Source organism: Loxodonta africana, chromosome 22 (assembly GCF_030014295.1).
Source record: "Loxodonta africana isolate mLoxAfr1 chromosome 22, mLoxAfr1.hap2, whole genome shotgun sequence".
In the NCBI taxonomy this organism is placed as follows: Eukaryota; Metazoa; Chordata; class Mammalia; order Proboscidea; family Elephantidae; genus Loxodonta; species Loxodonta africana.
In genome coordinates, this window is record NC_087363.1 from 16,497,876 (window position 1) to 16,519,183 (window position 21,308).

Consider the following 21,308-nt stretch of genomic DNA (forward strand, 5'->3'; position numbering starts at 1 on the left):
AAATGTGCTTACTTGGAAAAAGCTGGAAATCATGTTAATCCTTTTCTCCACCTCCCATTAAGTTTGTTGTTTTTTGAAATTTAAGTATGTGTGCCATGGTGGAATGCAGTGTCTGATGGTCAGCTATTCCATGTTGAATATAAAGTGATCTTTCTGGAGGCAGACATAAGTCTTAAAGGGATTATTCCATGGGGGACCTGTACCAGCAGTGTGAGTGTGGGTCAGCACTATGGTTCACTCCTGTCATTGGCTGCTTTCATAAAACTAGCAATTATTAAGAAGATCAAAGCATACTGAGTAAAACTTATCTTTTTCACTTGTATTCTGCCAAGACAACTTTTCAAAGTCTTGACAGAACTGATAAATCATGCAAAAAGTGAACCTTCAAGCTTAAAATGGTAATTATGCTGTTGGCTTTTTAGCTAAAGAAATGTCCAGCATGTTCCAGGGTTCTTGGGACCACATCTGGCTTTAACCATTTTTGTCTCTCCTCTAGCACTGCTGATATTGACGCCAATTTTAATTTCTTGGCATCACAACACATCACTCACAGATGTGATTTTGAACTAGGACCCAAACTGTAAATTAGGAAGAGATTCACAGGGTTTCATCAGATCATTTTACTCCAGAAAGTGACACAGTTGTCCTGAAAAGGTTTTAAATTGCTCATTGCAAACCTTCCTCAGGAGCAAAATGCCATGCGTGCAGCGGCTTTGCAACCACGTTAGTCATTTTCTTTCCTCCGTTTCCTTGCTCTGTTTGTGTTGGGAGCTCAGAGTAATGTAATTTAGTAAATGATGATTTGATGGCTGGGCATCAGCCCCAGTGTTGAACAGTATTTGGACTATGATTACTTGCTGGCGTTGTCACAGTTGACATTAATTATTGATGGACGTTTCAGAAATAGCGCATGTGCCGGGAGCTTCTCACCGGCACGCAGGCTCCAGGCGGGAGGGATGCTGAAGAGCGTGGGGGAAGAGGCACCTGTGGCTTGTGTGCGTCTGTGCACGAGGAGCCTGGAGCCCGTGGGCTGCGCGCTACCTGTGTGAGGGGCACGGTGTAGCGGAAGGATGAACCGGCAGGCTTATTTCTATCGTGTTCCTCCCCAGGAGCTGCACCGAAGAAGCCAACTTCAGCCGGAGCCAGCCAAGACGAAGGCTCTCCAGACTGTCATCGAAATGAAGGTAGGAGCTGTGCACATTTGTCAAAAACCAGCTGCGCCTCAGGAGTTTGTTGTAACTTGCCAGTGCCTAACTTAACACGTAAACACGTGAAATGCACCCTGCGCTTCTCTCTAGGCACCCTGGTGGGTGCTTTTGTCCTTGGATCTTCTTGCCTTCCTGGGCGCGTTTAATTTATTAGGCCCTTTAAATGCGGGTGCCTTTTCTGGGTAAGAGAATAAGGGCTCAAGTAGCCCTTGACTGAAAGGAGCAGGATTAATTTCCGGAGCCTGGCCAAAGCCTTCAACGCGAAGGCAGGTTTTGCTTGCTTTAAAAGTAAATTTCTAACGCTTGAATTATCCTTTTATTTTTTCACCCATTCACATTACAAAGAAAAAAGACACCTTTGAGAAGCTACGTTTGGGCGAAGGACGCTCTTTTGCATACAATGGAGTCGTTAAGTAATTAGAATTATGCTATCGGCAGAATTTATTTTTCAAAGAGTAATACTTTCTTATGACTGCAGGATTTTTTCCTAACCAAGCCTGGAAGTAATAATAATCTATTAAATACTCACAAAGTATCCTATTTAGCTCTGAAGGCACAGAGATACAGCATTTAAAAAGAATACAAAACTACCTTCAGGGTAGATTTATGGCATTTAAAGAATAATGAAGCAACTGATGATGGCCAAGCTATCATCTATGCCTAAGAAACATTTAAATGAAACTCAGCTGCTTTGTCAGTATCTAGAAATTTGAAGATGGGTTTTTTTTTTTTTTTTAATTCCCAGCTTTCAGCAGAGGAAACACATAGTAAAGTGTCTATCTTAAGAATAAGTAATTATTGATTTAAGTTATTGCGTTAAGACAAAGAATTTCACCACGAAGGAGTTTGCAATCTGGAAATCCCATAGTTGCAGGTTGACACCAAGAATTTGCTGGTCACTTGGCCCACGAAAGGGCCCTGAGGCTTGAGGAGGGATAATGATTTTTCTATCTTTCCCGCAGCATGCGATTTTGAATCATCTGCCAAAAAGTTCCCGAGTCTTAGGGGAAAGGAAACTAGTACAAGCTATTAAATTCTTGGCATGTACAATTCTGACTTGGGATTCCCCCCCCCCACAAGTCAATGACAGTATCTTCATCCAAGTGGATTTTTTGTGGGAATAACGTAGAACATTTGCTTTGAACTGTGTCCCCCAAAAGAGGCACGTGAGTTGAGGTGCACATGATGCATTTACAGGATATTGGTTTGAAAAATGTCATCAAAGGGACTAGATGACAACAGGATTACAAAATTTTTTTTTCATCCTAGCTCATCAGTTGTTTTGAATGTGTATAATTTTTACTTCTTTTAAAAAGGAACTTAAAATGCCATGCTTGCGGGGCAGTGATTCATAACTGAGATTTCATCCTCGCTTCACATTGGAATCAAACCTAAAACTTGGTTGAGGGTAAAAAACAAAACAAAAATAAACAAGCAAAAAACCCAAGCAAAATCAGAGAGTGAGAGAGGAAAAGGAAAAGACAAAAGACTTGATTTTTTCTCTTTTTTTGCAAAGGGCCATTTAGCCCCCTTCCACCCGCCCAGCACCAATAGTGATGGAGAGCAGGTTACATATAAAACTATTTCAAAATTTTCTTTCTTTTTTTTTTTTTTAAAAAAAAAAAAGGAGTGTATTTCAGGGATCTTTGGAGAGATGAGGACAGACTAATCCTTTATCTTTCCCAGTTCAGTGGGTAATTTTTTGGTAAAAGTTTCCATACAAAGACAACTGGTAATTTTTTGTGACTTTTTTTAATAAAAAATCTATTTGGTCCGGTTTACTGGTTCTAGCATCGTATATTTTATTAAAAAACAAAACAAAACAAAAACTAAATACATATGTTCATTTAGGCTATCTACATGAGAAGGCATAAAAACACAATTTTTAGTGCAAATTCAGATTAACATTAACAAATTGAGCCTAGACTTTTTCTTTTATGAATGCCTATCAATAGCAAAATGCTGTTGGTTTATAGACATAAAAACATATTTTTAGGGCAAATGGAGATCAATCTATTTGTCAGGGAACTGAGTCTGGGAGTTTTTCTTTGGTCATTTGGAATACCTATTAATTGATGAAAGCACTGCCTTCTGTTTTGTCAGTGGAGAAGTCTGGGTCCCATTAGCATCTATATTCAACATTCCTAAATTGAGTTATAGAGGCAGCTGGTAGTTGGTCATCTCCTTGGCCATGAGTGTTGCTTATGATGGACTCTGCGACCTCATCTGATTTTGTACATCACGCCCCTGTGGAAATTAGAGGGAATATTGGAAACCCCTGTTTCACAAGCCTTAGGGTTGACTAAGGAGCTCTCGTGGCACAGTGGTTAAGCTCTTGGCTGCTAACCTAAAGGTTCGCAGTTTGAACCCACTCAGTGGCTCTGCAGGAGAGAGACCTGACAATCTGCTCCTGTGAAAATTATAGCCTAGAAAACCCTATGAAGCAGTCCTACTCTGTCATGTGGGGTTGCTAGGAGTTGGAAACAGCGTGGTGGCACCTAACAACAACAACAGGGTTGACTATCACACTGAACTGACCCTTAGACCTGGCGGGTAGAACTTGAGATACTTTTAGGTCAACACAGTGTCCTCTAGTGCCTTAGCAAAATCTTAAGTTAAAAGGGGCTTCCCTAGAGATGCTGGCCCTGTAGTTTTGGGAGACAACATGAATTAAGGGCTTATAAATTATCTCTACTGTCCCTTTCTTTTTAGAGAAATTGAGAGTGAACCTCTTATACCCTATAGTCCCTCCACCCATACTTTGCTTCAGTGTCAGAAAGGAGTTTGTTGAAATCTTGCCTAAACTCAAGCACCACGGCCAGGTAGTTCTCATAAAACTTCTAGAGTTGTGAGATATGTCCCTTTGGGATGATTTTTGGGGAGGGTCTTCAGCCCACATCAAAGCCAGGAAAAATTCTCTAGCAAAAATCACATCTCCTGCCAGCTAGGCGGCTAAAGTCATCTGAAGGGACACCAAAGAAGTGAAATGAATGAAATTACTTGTCGTTTATCTCCTTGCAGGACGCACCAAGTTTTAATTTTGATCCCAAGTTGGTCTGGCAGGTATGTTCCGGGTTTGCACTTAGCGCATGTGTGTGCTTCTTGGAAAAATTAGTTTTCTTGTAGATGTTGTGATGCTCCTCTTACTCGTACTTTTGTGTCTGAGAGTTCTCACTAAGTTCCCCTTTTCTGCTCTTATGGAGAATGTTAATAAAAATGGCTATGAAAAGGCTTGTTTTCTCTGTCCCTTTTCTTTTTCTTTGGTGTTAATTCTTTTGAAAGAATTCGTAACCTCCTTTTATTATAAATTTGACATGATATAAACATGACATTCAAAAGTTCTACTTTCCTGGGTTTGTTCATAAAGCTGTGCCAAGATTTTATTTTTTTCCCTTTTTTTAATTGTGCTTTAGGTGAAAGTTTACAAATCAAGTCAGTCTCTCATACAGAAATTTATATACACCTTGCTATATATATATATATATATATATATATATATATTGCTATATACTCCTGGAAACCCTGGTGGCATAGTGGTTAAGAGCTACAGTTGGTAACCAAAAGGTCAGCAGTTCATATCCACCAGGCGCTCCTTGGAAACCCTATGGGGCAGTTCTACTCTGTCCTGTAGGGTTGCTGTGAGTCGGAATCGACTTGACTGCAATGGTTTTTTTTTTTTAATATACTCCTAGTTGCTTTCCCCCTAATGAGACACCACACTCCTTCCCTCAGCTCTCTCTTTTCATGTCTGTTCGGGCAGCTTCTTACCCCTTCTGCCCTCTCATCTCCCCTTCAGACAGGAGCTGCCCACATAGTCTCATGTGTCTATTGATCCAAGAAGCTCACTCTTCGCCAATATCATTTTCTATCCCATAGTCCAGTCCAATCCCTGTCTGAAGAGTTGACTTTGGGAATGATTCCTGTCTTGGGCTAACAGGAGGTCTGGGGACCATGACCTCCGGGATCCTTCTAGTCTTAGTCAGACCATTAAGTCTGGTCTTTTTATGAGAATTTGGCGTCTTTTTTTCCCTTTGTAAGGAAATGAGTTACAGTAATGACAGTACTTGTCAGATTGTTTTGATTTTCCCTCTGTGTTACTTAGAATTTCTAAATGAATGAAAATCTAATTTGAAATGGCTGAAGCCAAAAGGGAATTTATTGGCTCACATAACAGGGAGAAAACAGGGGTATTGCTTCAGGCACAGCTTGATCCAGGGGTTCAAATGATGTTAGCAGATCTCATTTCCTTTCCAATTCTTATCTTGGCTTCCTTCCTGTGAGGTCTGTTTTCATACATCCTCTTCCTGCCTCTCTGACTGAGCAAGATAGCTGCAGCAGCTCCAACAATCACTGAAGGAAAGAACAGGGAGACTGTTGTATTTAAAATAAGACAAAGAACACCAGTCCTAGAGTAATGATAATTATTGAAATTGAACATAAAACTTCACTCCAAATTTAACAGCTCAGGTCCAAAAGAAAATGGATGGAGTTACCTAGTTCTCATTTGCTTAATGATTTTTTTTTTTTTGGATGAAATGAAAAAAAATTTTTTTTGAATCGTACTTTAGATGAAGATTTACAGAGCAAACTAGTTTCTTATTAAACAATTAATACGCATCTTGCTTTGTGACATAGATTGCCAACCCCATGACATGTCAACACTCTCCCTTTCTCGACCTTGAGTTCCCCGTTACTAGCTTTCGTGTCCCCACCTGCTGTCCCATCCTTGTCCCTGGGCTGGTGTGCCCATTTAGTCTTGTTTTATGGGCCTGTTTAATCTTTGGCTGAAGGGCGAACCTCAGGAGTGACTTCATTACTGAGCTATAAGGGTGTCCGGGAGCCATATTCTCATGGTTTTTTCAGTCTCAGGCCAGTAAGTCTGAGGTCTTTTTTTTTTTTTTTTTTTGTGAGTTAGAATTTTGCTCTACATTTTTCTCCAGCTCTGTCTAGGACCCTCTATTGTGATCACCGTCAGAGCATTCAGTGCCGGTAGCTGGACACCATCTAGTTGTGACGGACTCAGTCTAGTGGAGGCTGTGGTAGTTGTGGCCCATTAGTCCTTTGGACAAATTTTTCCATTGTGTCTTTGGTTTTCTTCATCCTCCCTTGCTCCAGACAGGGTGAGACCAGTGGAGTATCTTAGATGGCTGCTCCAAAGGTTTTAAGACCCCAGATGCTACTCACCAAAGTAGAATGTAGAACATTTTCTTTATAAACTATGTTGTGCCAGTTGAGGTAGATGTTCCCCAAGACCTTAGTCCCCACAGCCCTCAGCCCAGTAATTTGGTCCCTCAGAGAGTTTAGATGTGTTTATGAAGCTTCCATGACCTTGCCTTAGACAGGTGGTTGTGCCGACTTTCTCAGGATTGTGTACTGTCTTACTCTTCACCAAAGTTACCACTTGTCTATCGTCTATTTAGTGTTTTTCCCTCCACCCCTCCCCTCCCTTGTAACCATCAAAGATCATTTCTTTTTGTGGGTAAATCTTTTCATGAGTGTTTGTAGTAGTTGTCTCATATGGCATTTGGCTTTTTGCGATTGACTTATTTACTCAGAATAACTCCCTCCAGATTCATCCATGTCGTGAGATGCCTCACAGATTCATCATTGTTCTTTATCATTGCGTACTATTCCATTGTATGTATGTACCATAGTTTGTCTAGCCATTCATCTGTCTTTTCCGAGGTGGTTTCCATCTTTTTGCTATTGTGAACAATGCTGCAATGAACGTGGATATGCATAAGTCTATTTGTGTGATGGCTCTTATTTCTCTAGCATATATTCCTAGGAGTGGGATTTTTAAATCATATGGTATTCCTAACTTTTTAAGGAACCGCTATATTGTTTTACATTCCCACCAGCAGTGCATAAGAGTTCCAGCTTCCCTGAAGCCTCTCCAACATTTGTTATTTTCTGTTTTTTTGGTTCATACCTCTAATGTCGGGGTGAGATGGCATCTCATTGTGGTTTTGATTCACTTTTCTCTAATGGCTAGGGATCACAAGCGTTTCTTAATGCATCTGTTAGCTGCTTTAGTGAACAGTCTTTTCATATCCTTTGCCCATTTTTTAATTGGATTATTTGTCTGTAGTGGATTACATTGATCGATTTTCTGATTTTGAACCATTCTTGCATACCTTGTACGAATCCCACTTGGTCGTGATGTATTTTTTTTTTTTGATATGATGCTGAATTCTACTGGCTAGACATTTGTTGAGAATTTTTATATCTGTATTCTTTTTTTTTTATTCATGAGAGATACTGGTCTATAATTTTCTTTTTTTGTGGTGCTTTGCCTGGTTTTGGTATCATGGTTATGCTATATTCATAGAATGAATTTGGAAGTATCCTCTCCATTTCTATGTTCTGAAGTAGTGTCTGTAGTACTGGTGTATGCTGTTCTCTGAATGTTTCGTAGAATTCTCCAGTGAAGCCATCTGGGCCAGGGCTCTTTTTTTGATTGTTGTTGGGAGTTTTTTAAATTACCTTTTCAATCTCTTATTATGGGTCTGTTCAGATTTTCAACATCAGTTTGTGTTAGTTTGGGTACATAGTGTGTTTCTAGAAATTTGTTCATTTCCTCTAGGGTTTTCAAATCTGTTGGAGTATAGTTTTTCATAGTATACTGTTATTATCCTTTTTATTTCAGTTAGGTCTGTTGTAATGTCTCCCATTTCATTTCTTATTTGGGTTATTTGCATCCTCTCCCGTTTTTCTTTTGTCAGTTTGGCCAATGATTTTTTGATTTTGTTGAGCCTTTCAAAAGAACCAATTTTTGGTTTTGTTGATTTTTTCTATTGCTTTTCTCTTCTTTATTTCATTTATTTCTGCTCTGATCTTTATTATTTCTTCTTCTAGTGGCAGTGGGCTTATTTTGCTATTCTCTTTCTGTTTGTCTGAGTTACGTAGCCAATGTTTTGATTTTTCCCTTTTTTGATGTGTGCATCTATTGCTATAAATTGACCTCTGAGGACTGCCTTTGCTGTGTCCCAAAGGTTTTGGTATGATCTGTTTTCATTTGTGTTTGATCCTCAAAATTTTTGAATTCCATCTTTGATTTCTTTTAAAACTCAGTGGTTTTTAAGCACGGTGTTATTCAGTTCCCATGTATTTGTTTCCTTGCTCTTCCTGTTATTATTATTAATTTCTACTTTGATGGTGTTGTGATCAGAGAAGATACTTTGTTTTATCTTAATGTTTTGGATTTTGTTGAGGGTTGCTTTGTTGCCTAAGATGTGGTCTATTCTGGAGAACGTTCCATGTGCGTTAGAAAAGAACGGGTACTTAGCTGCTTTTGGGTAGAGTGTTCTATATATGCCTGGGAGGTGAAATCGGTTGGTTGTGGCCTTTAGATCTTCTTTGTCTTTAATGAGTTTCTTTCTAGATGTTCTGTCTTTTACCGAGAGTGGTGTGTTGAAGTTTCCTGCTGTTATAGGGAACTGTCATTTTTTTCTTTTCGGTCCTATTAGATTTTGTTTAGTGTATTTTGGAGGCCTGTCACTGGTTGTGTAGATATTTATTGTGGTTATGTCTTCATGGTGGTTTGTCTCTTTAGTCATTATATAATGCACTTATTTGTCTTTTATGGTGGATTTTGTTTTAAAGCCTACTTTATCTGAGATTAGTATTGCTACTCGTGTTCTTTTTTGGTAGCTGTTTGCTTCATATTTTTTTCTGTCCTTTGATTTTTAATAAATATGTGTCTTTGTGTCTAAGGCGTGTCTCTTGTAGACAGCATATTGATGGGTCTTATTTTTTTTTTTTTTAATCCATTTTCTCACTCTGTCTCTTTATGGGTGCATTTAAGCCGTTTATATTCAGTGTGATTATTGATAGGTGTGAGTTCATTGCAGTCATTTTGTAGTGCTTTTTTTTTGTGGTGCTGACATTTTCTTTGTTCCTCTTACTGTCCTGTGCTGAATTCCTTTTGTTTGTAGATTTTATTTTTCATTTCTGTAGATTTTTTGTTTACTGAAACTTTGTTTTTCTTCTTTATTTTGATGAGTAGGTTTGTTAAGCTTTTTTGTGGTTACCTTGAAATTTACCCTTACCTTCCTAAGTTTGAACCAGTCTTTTATTGATAACACCTTCACTTCCTCTCCATTTGAAAGTTGTGTACCTACACTGTTTATTTCCTCTTTTTTTTGTTCTAACGTTATGGATTGATGTCTCTGGTTCCCTGTTATAAATTTTTTATTTTTGTTTTATCTCTGAGAGTTCATTACCTAGGTTGGTATCTGGCTGACTCTGTCATACATGCTAAATTCAGGTTGCTATTTGATGATGTTGGTTTTCTAACTGAAGGACTCCTTTTAGTAATTCTTGTAAGTTTGGTTTGGTTTTTACATATTACCTTAATTTCTGTTTATCTGGCAATGTCCTAATTTCACCATCATATTTCAGCAAACATTTTGCAGAATATATTATTCTTGGCTGGCAGTTTTTTTCTTTCAAGATTTTACATATGACATCCTATTGCCTTCTTGCTTGCATGGTTTCTACTGAGTTATCAGAGCTTAGTCTTATTGTTTCTCCTTTGTATATGACTTTTCGTTTTTCTCGATCTGCTCTCAGATTTTTTTCTTTGCCTTTGGTTTTAGTGACTGCAGTTATGATATGGCTTGGTGTTTTTCTTTTGGGGTCTATTCTATATCGGGCTCATTGAGCTTCTTGAATAGTTGGCTTTTCATCTTTCATGATATTAGGGAAGTTTTGTGTCAGCAAATCTTCAATGATCCTCTCTTGTGTTTTTCATTTTCTCCCCCTATTTTGGAATTCCAGTTACATGCAAAGTTTTGCTTTTGATTTTATCCCACATTGTTCTTAGGGTTTCTTCATTTTTTCTCATTCTTTTCTCTGATTATTTCTCAAACGAAGTGGTATCCAAGAATTTGTCTTCAATTTCGCTGATCCACTCTTTCATTGTTTCAAATTTACTCCTAAAACCTTCTATTGCACTGTCCATTTCTGAAATCTTGTTGTTTATTTTTTGAATTTCTAATTGCTGTTTTTGTATTATATCTAGTTGTGAACTTATTTTGGCATTTTGTTCCTGTATTACTTTCCTGAAATGTTCCATTTTTTTTGTCTGTATTTTCCATGAAATTGCCTGCCTTTTCCATAAATTTCTCTGTTTTTTCCTCATTTTTGTCTGCATTTTCCTTCGCCTGTTGGAGAACCATGAAGATTAGAATTCTGAATTCCCTGTCAGATAGTTCCAGTGCCTTTTCTTTTAGCAAAAAATCATCTGGTGTTTCACTTTGGCTGCTTTCTGAAGCCATTCACTCGTTTTTTGGGGTATATTTTGATATTGTCTGCTGTGTCTGGGACATTCAGGAATTATTTTCTTCATTTATTGATTGTAGATTTGATTGTGTCTTCCTGCTTTTTTATTTTATTTGGTTATGCCTGGGCAGGTGGGCTGGGTGTTTTATTTTTTGCTCTCTTGTGGGCACAGTACTTCTCACCACACTGTCCAGGTGGGCAGGGCCAGTCACTCAGCTATGGTACAGCAGGGCAGGTCCAGCAGGGGTGGAGGGATGGGGTGGGTAGTTTGTGACATGAACTGGGGGTGACGTGGCTGGGCTGGGGGGCAGTGCACAGCTGGGTCTGGGAAACTGCATTGGTATTGCTAAGGGGCATGGCACTCAACACACTGTCCAGATAGGCAGGAGGGAAAGGAGAGGATGTGATGTGCAGAGCTAAGTGGGTAGGTGAAAGAAGAGAGAGACACAAAGGCAAAAAAAGTAAAGAACGTCAAAAAATGAAGTAGAAAAAATAGATAAAAAATAAAAAGAAAAAAGTTAATAAAATGGCAGCAGTGCGGTAGGATTTGGTGAATAGGGGTGGGGTGGATCCAGCAAGATTGCAAGCTGGTGGCCCTCTAGCTGAGCAGTGTGGCTCAGCCTGTAGAGAAGTGGCATGGGTGGTGCATGGGGCTAGGTGGGTGACAGAAAGGAAAGGTAAGAAGGGAAAGAGAGGGGAAACTAACAATTGAGAAAACAAATAAAAAATATTAATAAAAATATGAATACAACAACAACAAAAAAATATGGTGTTGGGGGCACCGACCGTAAGAGGTGGGGAGGAATCATGGTGATGACAAGCTGATTATCTCTCTCACTGGGTGGCATGGCACAGCCCATCAGGAATGGCAGAGGCTGCACTGGGCCTGGGTGGAAGGGAGAAGGAAAAGGGGAAGGGGAAAGAAAGAAAAATAAAAAAATATGACACTGATGGAGCTGGCTTGTGGGGGTGATGCAGACCTGGGGAGGCCAAGTGCCAGAGGCTCTCCAGCCAAGTGGTACAAGAAGTTGGGGTGGTGCTTGGGGCTGGGTGGATGGGAGAAGGGAAAGGAAGGAAGCTAGAGAGAGAGAAGAAACAATAATAAAAAAACTAAACAGGAAAAAAAAGACCAAAACAAACATACAATAAATAAAATGATGCTGAGGGAGCCGGTTAGTGATGGCGATGCAGATCTGGGTAGGGTGTGTGCAATGGCTCTTCAACGAGCTGTTCAGCACAGCCCCTCCAGAAGGGGTGAAGGCGGTGCACAGGGCTGGGTGGGCAGAAGAAAGGAAAGGAAGAAAAACAGAAGAAATAGAAAAAAGATGAAAAAAATAGAATAGAGCAAAGAAACCAAACAATCACAGCCCATTAAGAAGGGGAGAGAATGACACATGGGGCTAGCTGGGCAGGAGAAAGGAAGGGAGAGAGAGAAGCAAAAAAAAAAAAAAAAAAAAAAGCCTAAAAAGAAAATATCAAAAAACAAACAACAACAACAACCAAAAAAACCACACACACACACACACACACACAAAAGACTAAAGCAAACAAACAAAAAAATCATAGACGGTCAAGAAGTGGAGAGGATGGCACATGGGACTAGCTGGGTGGGAGAAAGGAACGAAGGGAGACAGAGATGGAAAAAAAGAAAGCCTAAAAAGAAAATACCCCCCAAACACTCACACATATAGAAAAGAGTAAAGCAAACAAACCAAAAAATCATAGACTGTTAAGACAGGGAGAGGATGGCACATGGGACTAGCTGGGAGGGAAAAAGAAAACGAAGGAAGAGAGAGAACAGCAGCCAAAAAAAAAAAAAAAAAAAGCCCCCCTCCCCACAAATCAAAGAAACATAAAAACCGCACACACACAAATGAACAAATCAGACAAACCAAAAAATCACAGCCCTTCAAGAAGGGGAGGGAGTGGCATGTAGGGTTAGCTGGACGCGAGAAAGGAAAGGAAGGAAGGGAGAGAGCGAGAGGGATAGGGAAGCAACAACAAAAAAGCTCCACCAAAAAAAAAAAAAATTAACAAAAAAATGGTGATGAAGGGGCCAGCTGGTGGGGGCAGGGTGAACCCTGGCACGATGAGCTGGTGTCTGTCCAGCAGAACAACTGTTCCCATTCACAAGTAGTAAGGGCCGAGTAGAGGGAAGAAAGATGAGGGGTAGGAGGGCATGTTACCAGGTGCTCTGCCTCCTGCTGGCAGCTCCATGAACTTGCGTTCCCATGCTCCCTGTCAGCGTTCTTTGGCAGCTACAGCCTAAGGTGGTAAATCTGGCCATGTTAGCTGCTATGGGACCTCCACTCCATGACTCTCCTCATTCTCTATTCTCTGTTAGTTTCTTATTCTATTAGGTGCTTGATTGAGTTCTTTATACCTTTATTTGATACTTAGGGTTCCACGATTGACATTTGTATATGTTTTTCTTAGTTTTTCGAGTCTTTGCTGCAGCGGGATGGTATGGCACTTCTGTCTGTAACACCATGTTGGGTCCACCTCCTCTCATTTGCTTAATAAATTTGATGATACTCATTAATCAAGAAAAACTTTCTGCTGGTACTAAATTCAGCAGAATTATCAAATTGGACAAGTATGAGTGACATAATGTTTTCAGTAAATTTGCAGAAAATATGCTTAATATGGCAGACTTCTAAATTAAAGTGGATTAAGAAGTCGGGTATAATAAAAAAAAAAAAAAAAGGTAACTGAAAATTGTGGATTTGTAGTTTTCCAGTCAAGTGACCAGCTAGGACAGTTGTGTACTATGAGTGACTGTGTGGTGCATGATGGCTCCTCTTGAGTAACATTTGTCTCTAGAGGCTTTTTAAACAATTTTAATGGGAACTAAGTCGGAAGCAATTCAAGGTTGAACTTGACTAACCTGGCGGCACAGTGGTTAAGAACTTGGTTGCTAATCAAAAGGACAGCAGTTTGAATCCACCAGCCACTCCTTGGAAACCCTATGGGGAATATCATAGGTTGAATTGTGTACCCCCTAAAATATGTGTCAACTTGGTTAGGCCATGATTCCCAGTATTGCACGGTTGTCCTCCATTTTGTGATTTTCCTATGTGTTATAAATCATAATTTCTGCCTGGTTAAAGAGGATTATGGTGGGATGTAAAATCCTTGCTCAGGTCACATTCGTAATCCAATGTAAAGGGAGTTTTTCTGGGGTGTGGTCTACACCACCTTTTATCTTACAAGAGAAAAAAAGAAAGGGAAGCAAGCAGAGAGTTGGGGACCTCATACCACCAAAAAAGCAGCGCCAGGAGCAGAGCTTGTCCTAACAAAGAAATACCACAGGTAGATGGCTTTAACAGACAGAAATATATTCTCTCACAGTCTAGGACACTAGAAGTCTGAATTCAGGGCATGAGCTGCAGGGGAAGGCTTTCTTATTCAGTCGGTTCTGGGGGAAGGTCCTTGCCATCAGTCTTCCCTGGTCTAGGAGATTCTTAGCGCCCTGCTTCCAGCACTGCTTTCTTGGTGTCATAAGGTCCCCCATCTGTCTGTTGGCTTCTGTCTTTTATATCTCAAAAGAGATTGACTCAAGACACAACCTAATTTTATAGATTGAGTACTTCCTCATTAACATAACTGCCTCTAATCCTGCCTCATTAACATCATGGAGGTAGGATTTACAACACCGTAGGAAAATCACATCAGATGACAAAATGGTGGACAATCACACAATACTGGAAATCATGGCCTAGCCAAGTTGACACACATTTTTGGGGAACGTAGTTCAATCCATAACGCCCTCCCACCCCCAATAACACTTAATTTTTTAATGTTATCCAGCAGAATGGTAAAGTGGAATTGTCCTTTAGTATAGTACATGCTCACATAGTACATGCTCAGCTATCTTTATGGCAGGAAACAGATTTAGATGCTTCCTGAGGCCCCTCCTGGAAAGTGATGGGTGCACTGAGTCACCAGGTCATCTATAAAGAGGAGAATAGTTGATGTGGCTTCAGAACATGTTAACCTATAAACGAGATCAAATTAGTGTGTGTGTTGGGATAATTAACACTAGCTGCTGAAACACACACACACACACACACACACCCTCAGTAGTTTAGTACAGCAGGAGATTATTCTCAGGCACGTAAAGTCTGCTGTGGGTCAATGGGGACTTTCCTCTTTCTTTTTTTTAGTGACTCCATGGGATGTATGCTATTTCCATTTTATGAAGCTGCCTTCATAACAAGTAACTTCTTAACCTTCTGTAATATGGGAAACCAGAAGATTAAGGAGAACTTCTGATTCTTCAGTGTTCTGGATCAAAAGTGACATGTCACTTTTGTTTATGTTCCCATTGGCCACAACTCAATCATATGGCTCTAACCTAACTACACAGGAAGCTGGGAAATGTTGGCAAGCACATGGATATTCAGTGTGATATTGAAACAAGAAAGAGTAGGCTAACCCAATTTTATTCAATAATTTATTGGCTTAAAAATATATAGCTGTATATTGTATTTTACATTATCTGCATTATAATATACGTAAATAATATGCTTCCATTATATCCATTATATAGGTGACATTAATAATAGTTGTAGCAAATGAAGTGATACTTTAAAGGCTGGCATATACTAGGTGTTCAATAAATATTAGTTGTGAATAACTTTATTACATGATCTTCAATATTTTCTAACTGTTCATTCGGAATCTGTTTTGCACAGCCACTGAAAACAATGTAGGTATCAGGAGAGCTCATAAACACTGCAAAAGTTCTAAGCTACCCTTTTCCTTTGGAAAATCTGAAGGAACTCAGAGCAGCAAGGCAGTTCAGCTGAGGCAGGAAAATGTGAAACAAAAACGGACTAGGAGTCAAGGGGCTTTGGGTTTCACTTCTGGCTCTCCCTAAACTCTCCAATCCTGAATTTCCTTATCTGTGAAAAGGAGATACTCTTACCTATGAGTGAGCATTGTGGAAAACAGTGCATGTATGTCCAAGTATATTTTTGGCACACAGGAAGTAGACCCTTAATGATACTCACTACTATATATAGTGACAGAGTTGTGTGTAAAGCACAGGTGGTGCTCAGCCTAAGTTAACCCTTAGTTTTCTTATAAATTGAAACGGGAGTTATGATGGGGTTTACCTCACTGAGTTTTTGTGAGGATGGGAGAAATACAGACAACACAAGCCCTTAGAAAAGGGCCTGATAAGTAGGAGTTTGATAAATAATAACTATTATTTGTTGTTGTTCCCACTTTATAGATGAAGGATACTGAGGTTCAGCATGGTTTCCCAGTGTCACACATCTAGGAAGGGAGAGAGTTTGAATTCAAACCTGGGTGTGTTGGAACTTAATGCTAACTTAAGTTCTGGGATCTACTCCCAGTCTTCATGATGTGACTGCTACGTCTTCTTTGGCGCCAAGGTTTACTTTGGTTTGTTTCATTCATCTTTGGGACTATCACTTGTTTGAATCTGAACATTGCACTAAGAATTATTTCTTCTCACAGGATGCTGTGTTCTTAGGAAATTAATGTTAAACCTAGTTTTTCTAGTCAGCCATTAAATGGCTTTGAGGCTTTAAGAATATGCCTCTGCTCTTTTTGTGGCTATTAAAAGCAATAATAGCAATAACAAAAAACCCACCTAAGCACTGGAACAGCAGAAGCAGCTACCATTTATTAGGCATACATGGGGGACATGGTGCCAGCTAGGCACTGGACATCCAGTAAAACAGAGTGGGCATAATTGTCCCCATTTCACAGATGGGGAAATTGCGATTTAGAGAGGGTATGTTGCTCTGCCCCCACGTGTCTGTCAGTTTGTCCTACCGTGGGGGCTTGTGTGTTGCCGTGATGCTGGAAGCTATGCCACCGGTATTCAGATACCAGCAGGGTCATGCATGGAGGACAGGTTTCAGCTGAGCTTCCAGACTAAGACAGACTAGGAAGAAGGACCCGGCAGTCTACTTCTGAAAAGCATTAGCCAGTGAAAACCTTATGAATAGCAGCGGAACGTTGTCTGATATAGTGCTGGAAGATGAGCCCCCCAGGTTTGAAGGCACTCAAAAGATGACTGGGGAAGAGCTGCCTCCTCAAAGTAGAGTCGACCTTAATGACGTGGATGGCATAAAGCTTTCAGGACCTTCATTTGCTAATGTGGCATGACTCCAAATGAGAAGAAACAGCTGCAAACATCCATTAATAATTGGAACCTGGAATGTACGAGATGAATCTAGAAAATTGGAAATCATCAAAAATGAAATGGAACACATAAACATCAATATCGTAGGCAAGTGAGCTGAAATGGACTGGTATTGGCCATTTTGAATCGGACAATCATATAGTCTACTATGCTGGGAATGACAACTCGAAGAGGAATGGAGTTGCGTTCATCATCAAAAAGAATGTTTCAAGATGTATCCTGAGGTATAACGCTATCAGCGATAGGAAAATATCCATAAGCCTACAAGGAAGACTAGTTGATACGACTGTTATTCAAATTTACACACCAACCACTAGGGCAAAAGAAGAAGAAATAGAAGATTTTTATCAGCTGCTGCAGTCTGAAATTGATCGAACATGCAATCAAGATGCATTGATAATTACTGACGATTGGAATGCGAAAGTTGGAAACAAAGAAGAAGGATCAGTAGTTGGAAAAATATGGCCTTGGTGATAGAAACAATGCCGGAGATCGAATGATAGAATTTTGCAAGACCAACGACTTCTTCATTGCAAATACCTTCTTTCACCAACATAAACGGTGACTATACACATGGACCTTGCCAGATGGAACACACAGAAATCAAATTGACTACATGTGTGGAAAGAGATGATGGAAAAGCTCAATATCATCAGTCAGAACAAGGCCAGGGGCCGACTGTGGAACAGGCCATCAATTGCTCATATGCAAGTTCAAGCTGAAACTGAAGAAAATCAGACCAAGTCCACGAAAGCCAAAATATGACCTTGAGTATATCCCACCTAAATTTAGAGACCATCTGAAGAATAGATTTGACGCATCGAACACTAGTGACGGAAGCCCAGACGAGTTGTGGAATGACAAAAAGGACATCATCCATGAAGAAAGCAAGAGGTCACTGAAAAGACAGGAAAGAAAGAAAAGACCAAGATGGATGTCAGAGGAGACTCTGAAACTTGCTCTTGAGTGTCGAGCAGCTAAAGCAAAAGGAAGAATTGATGAAGTAAAAGAACTGAACAGAAGATTTCAAAGGGCATCTCGAGAAGACAAAGTAAAGTATTTTAATGACATGTGCAAAGAGCTGGAGATGGAAAACCAAAAGGGAAGAACACACTCGGTGTTTTTCAAGCTGAAAGAACTGAAGAAAAAATTCAAGCCTAGAGTTGCAATAGTGAAGGATTCCACGGGGAAAATATTAAACGACGCAGGAAGCATCAAAAGAAGATGGAAGGAATACACACAGTCCTTATACCAAAAAGAATTAGTCAATATTCAACCGTTTCAAGAGATGGCATATGATCAGGAACCAATGGTACTGAAGGAAGAAGTCCAAGCTACTCTGAAGGCATTGGCGAAAAACAAGGCTCCAGGAATTGATGGAATACCGACTGAGATGTTTCAACAAACAGATGCAGCACTGGAGGTACTCACTCGTCTATGCCAAGAAAGATGGAAGACAGCTTCCTTGCCAACTGATTGGAAGAGATCCATATTTATGCCTATTCCCAAGAAAGGTGATCCAAGCAAGTGTGGAAATTATAGAATAGTATCATTAATATCACACGCAAGCAAAATTTTGCTGAAGATCATTCAAAAATGGCTGCAGCAGTATATCAACAGAGAACTGCCAGAAATTCAGGTTGGTTTCAGAAGAGGACGTGGAACCAGGGATATCATTGCTGATGTCAGATGGATCCTGGCTGAAAGCAGAGAATACCAGAAGGATGTTTACCTGTGTTTTATTGACTATGCAAAGACATTCGACTGTGTGGATCATAATAAACTATGGATAACACTGTGAAGAGTGGGAATTCCAGAACACTTAATTGTGCTCATGAGGAACCTTTACATAGATCAAGAGGCAGTTGTTCAGACAGGACAAGGGGATACTGATTGGTTTAAAGTCAGGAAAGGTATGCATCATGGTTGTATTCTTTCACCATACTTGTTTAATCTGTATGCTGAACAAATAATCTGAGAAGCTGGAGTATATGAAGAAGAACGGGGCATCAGGACTGGAGGAAGACTCATTAACACCCTGCATTATGCAGATGACATAACCTTGCTTGCTGAAAGTGAAGAGGACCTGAAGCACTTACTAATGAAGATCAAAGACCACAGCTTTCAGTATGGATTACATCTCAACATGAAGAAAACAAAAATCCTTACAACTGGACCAATAAGTAACATCATGATAAATGGAGAAAAGATTGAAGTTGTCAAGGATTTCATTTTACTTGGATCCACAATCAACAGCCATGGAAGCAGTAGTCAAGAAATCAAAAGACGCATTGCATTGGGCAAATCTGCTGCAAAAGACCTCTTGAAAGTGTTGAAGAGCAAAGATGTCACCCTGAAGACTAAGGTGTGCCTGACCCAAGCCATGGTATTTTCAATCGCACCATATGCATGTGAAAGCTGGACAATGAATAAGGAGGACCGAAGAAGAATTGAAGCCTTTGAATTGTGGTGTTGGCGAAGAATATTTAATATACCATGGACTGCCAAAAGAACTAACAAATCTGTCTTGGAAGAAGTGCAGCCAGAATGCTCCTTAGAGGCAAGGATGGCGAAACTGTGTCTTACATATTTTGGACATGTTGTCAGGAGGGATCAGTCCCTGAAGAAGGACGTCATGCTTGGCAGAGTACAGCGTCAGTGGAAAAGAGGAAGACCCTCAACGAGGTGGATTGGCACAGTGGCTGCAACAATGAGCTCGAGCATAACAATGATTGTAAGGATGGCACAGGACCAGGCAGTGTTTTGTTCCGTTGTGCATAGGGTCGCTATGAGTCGGAACAGACTTGGCGGGACCTAACAACAGCAACAACATGTTGCTCCGTGGAAGCCCTAGGTTCTGCTCAGCAGTACTTGTTTTAGCCAGTAAAGGAGAGACTGCGGTGGGAGAGTGGAAAAGTGCCTTTATTTCATTGCAGAAGGAAAGGAAACAGTCGGGGCTGCTGCCACCAAGACTGATCCAGGACTGTGACGGGGAAGGTTACTTTTAAGGAGTTTACAAGTAGGAAGTTCATGGAAGTTACATCAGCAGCATTCTTAATCATACTACCAAAGAAAACCCCATTAATCATACTACGCGGGCGCAATTGGGTTTACGTGTAACTTCATGCATCATATGTTCATAAACTGGTGGTTAAACTCCACCTAGAGGCAGGGAAGTTACTATGTATGAGGTATTTAATGGGCTAAAAGGTTACCTGAACGTCAACATGGTGCCTAAACCAGTTTCCGACAATTCCCTTTAGTTTTGGGCAGCAGTTAAGTAGACGGGAACCAGGATTCTAATATAAGGCTACAGTGCATGCAAAGCAAGCTGCTTGAGGTGGTGAAATTTTGTGCAGACTGGGGACCTCTGTCTTAGGTAACCAGCCTACCCAGTGTCCTACAGTTGGTTGGTTAGCAGCTGAGATTTGAACACAGGTTTTTCCTCCAAAGTTCATACACTCTGCTCTCTTCCTGTTTCCTCTGACTAAAGAAAGCTTGTAGGTTCAACTGCTTTTTCTTCTAACATTTTCTTTGGAAATTTGGTGCACTGAGGTTGGCATCATATACAAGGTAGAAGAAGCTCATGAGAGCTGGGTGGCCTATTAGATAGTTTTGGAAAGTTGCAGTGCTGTACTTTGTGCTCTAAGTAAGACAAGACTCATCCTTGTCACATTGATGTGCTATCAGCTCTGCAGATAGACCTCCATATAGGTTCCCTGCGGTGCACATATATATGCCCTGTTGTTTTCCTGAGTTTTGTGTCTTGCCCTGTGGTCTTTATAAGAGCATGGACCAATAGCTTGTTCAAGCTTGAAGATCTGGTGATCTGCTCCCATAAAGAGTAACCCAAAAAAACAGCCTAGAAAACCCTGTAGGGCAGGTATACTCTATTGTGTGGTCACTGTGAGTCAGAACTGACTTGATACCTAACAACACCAACAATCCATTTATGATATCAGCATTATCTTTCAGCCTATTTTTTTACTTGGGAAATTTCTTCATCCTTCAACTTAAAAAAAAAAAAGTTCCATTTGACTCTTTTCCTTAAATAAGTGGAGAATGTGTATGTGTGTGTGTGTGTTTTTAAGTGATAGCCAGAAAAAGCAAAATACCAAGTTAAATGTTATCTCTGGATGATATATGGCTGTCACTTAGAAGCAAGTAAGATTGAAAAAAAAGAGACTTTTTTTTGCACAAACTTTCTTATGATGCTTTTGACTCTAAGTGTTTGACTGAGGTACTAGTCAGTAATTCTGTTGTTAATCTGTTTAATTTGTGTGAATTTAAGTTCTGGAGTTGAATCACAGATATCAGTGTTCACTAAAGAGCTGTTTTGTGCACAGAACCATTGTGTGCTCAATTCAGTGGCATTACTTACCTCTACAACGTTGTGCAGCCATCACCACCATCTATTCCCGAAACTTTTTCATCACCCTAGACAGAAGTTCTGTACCCAATTAAGCAATAACTCCCCTTTCTTCCCCGGCTTCCCAGCCCCTGGTTACCTCTCATTTGCTTTCTGTCTCTATGGATTTTCCTATTCTGGACATTATGTATAAATGAAATCGTACAATCTGTGGCCTTTTGTGTCTGGCTTATTCACTTAGCATAATGTCTTCAAGGTTCATGCA

At 40.1% G+C, this 21,308-nt stretch overlaps 1 protein-coding gene across 1 annotated transcript in view; it reads left to right on the plus strand.

Annotated features, from left to right (window-relative positions):
- Positions 1-21,308, plus strand: part of ERC2 (ELKS/RAB6-interacting/CAST family member 2) — an 866,181-nt gene that overhangs the window by 317,549 nt on the left and 527,324 nt on the right. The window contains 1 exon segment of the mRNA XM_064275182.1: positions 1,110-1,184. Within this exon segment, the coding sequence (XP_064131252.1) occupies positions 1,110-1,184 (75 nt within the window).